Source organism: Sphaeroforma arctica, assembly GCF_001186125.1.
Source record: "Sphaeroforma arctica JP610 unplaced genomic scaffold supercont1.2265, whole genome shotgun sequence".
Lineage (NCBI taxonomy): Eukaryota > Ichthyosporea > Ichthyophonida > Sphaeroforma > Sphaeroforma arctica.
The window spans coordinates 5,486-7,713 of record NW_014038293.1 but is presented as its reverse complement, the minus strand read 5'-3'; the positions used below and the strand labels follow the sequence as shown (position 1 = coordinate 7,713).

Sequence of the window (2,228 nt, the reverse complement as noted above, 5' to 3'; positions counted from 1 at the left end):
ATATGTATATAAATAAATATATATATATATATACCAACTGTTAGACAATTGGATCGGACGGCAAAAGACTTGGTTCCTATCGACACTACTAAGTTTAAACAATTATGTTATATATATATATATATATTTAAATGTAGAATTATATTTATTTGTATATGCATATGTATTTGTATAAGTATATGTATATGTACAAGTATGCATTTTTTTTGTAGAGGTCAAGTAACTCATTTTACACGTACTTAATAGGATAACTGGATTGGGTGGCACAACGATAGTGGCTCCTTACGGCACTTACAAGTGCGCTGTTCTTCAACGATGTCACTGGAGAGGTGATTCCCAACCCTGACCCAAATTGAGACCTTTATATCGTCAATCGAGTAGGAGGTACCATCAAAGCAAGGTGAGACGTATGGTACACTATTCTATATCGATATATGTTCATAAACACACATTGTGCCAGAATTCACGTGGTACAAATAATACATCTTATAGTCAGTTGCAATGTACTTGTTGAACTGTTAATCTCAACGGTGGCCTCTATATCAACAGTTGAGCGGGAGGGACAATCAGAGCCAAGAGCATCAATTATTCACATTACTATAAGGCGTTATCCATGCACGAATACATCATCCGTTGGAAATCATGTGGACACCCCTAGTATGCATGTTGACATATCAATCTCAACGCTTGCCTCTATATCGTACCGTCAAAGATAAGTGAGTATAAGATCCTGGGGTTTATTGTGAATTCTGTGCATAGGTTTATAGACTGCTGGTGGTCGTGGTCTCTAGGTCGTGGTCTGTAGTTCAGTGGGAGCTACCATAGCTAAGTGAGTCCATTCTTGCATCTTCTGCCAGAATCCCAGCCGATCACTTGGGTGTGCAGTGTGGTGAGTGTCTGCAAATCATTACAGGTGGACTGTTAGTAGCTACTCCCCACTGTGTGCGCTCGAGTGAACCACCCGAGGGTCTTAAGGTGGGCCAAGGCTCCTTCCCTGTGTTTGTAGGTACGTTCGTGCGTTTACATGCACATATGTCTATCCCGGTTCGTCTGTGTTCGTAGATACGTCGGTGATTATGTACGATATTGTGTGTATAGTACATATTTTTGTATATTGGTACTAGTGTATGTTATATCATTCCCGGTGTTCGTATTCCCTTTTGATATGCGCTTGTGCCTATGCGCATGCGTGTGATCGTATACGTGTATGTTTCTCATCCGTGCATGTTTGTAGTGTGTATCTATGTGCGGTTGTCTTGTTTGTAGTGTGTGTGTGTGTGTGTGAATGTTTATGTGCTGTTCTATTCGGGACAGCTGTAGGGGTTTAGGGTGTTGTCAGATATCAGGTCAAAATAGACTGTATCTGCAGTAGGTACACTCGTGTCTGTATTTACCATGTTTCTCTACTTCCGAAAATTATTATGCATATATCGAAGTAGTTTATTAATACCAAACTAACTGTGGAACAAGTAACCTATCTGTCTTCACTACAGGATATCGTATGCATTTGATTATGACCCATACTCTTCATCCTTGTCAAATAGATGCACTGCCAGGATATGTTCTGCAACGACCTGAAGGAATTTCACTGGACCAGGTATTCGATCAAGCCCCAGGTATGGTACGTGTACGCTTCACTCGGTGCAGATCTATGTGGCCAGCTTATCTTTGGATATATATATATTCATCAGCGACGATGTATTTGTGTGTTTGTGTGTGTGTCTCTAATATATCAGCGACGATGACTGTACTTATAAGTAAATTTGCTCGCCGCGCTTTGTTGTACAAATTCGCAGTGAGAGTGACACGGAATGTATATGTAGAACGATTCATTGAAAACTATAAATTTGTAAACTTGGTTTATGTCACTATAGATTCGCGTGTACCGCCATTGGCTGAGAGATGGGATGGTAGCGATGTGACCTTCGGAAAGTTCCTAGGAGATACGTTCAAGCAGTACTACGAATGGTCTACCATGGACAAGGGAGCCATAGAGAAGAAGATGGAACATGTCATGTAGTTTAATTAAGTGTGCAATTTAGCTACCTAGATCCGAAAGCAAATTTTAATTTGTACGAAAAAAGGTCTTATAACGGGAAGACGACGTTTTCTACAACTCAATATTGAGAAATTTTCTCAGCATACAGGAATACAGAGACTAGCGAACAGTATATAATACCATCATGATAGATAAGATGATCCGCGTTGACAAGGCGGAGAGCAATATA

General features: G+C 40.1%; 1 protein-coding gene across 1 annotated transcript; it reads left to right on the top strand.

Annotated features, from left to right (window-relative positions):
• Positions 1-1,493: 1,493 nt before the first annotated feature.
• Positions 1,494-2,020, top strand: SARC_12387 (hypothetical protein; the record flags this gene model as incomplete). The annotated part of the gene is made up of 2 exons (XM_014293510.1): positions 1,494-1,616; positions 1,875-2,020. Coding segments are annotated over 2 exons (269 nt in total), but the record flags the coding sequence as incomplete, so codon positions are not given.
• Positions 2,021-2,228: the final 208 nt, after the last annotated feature.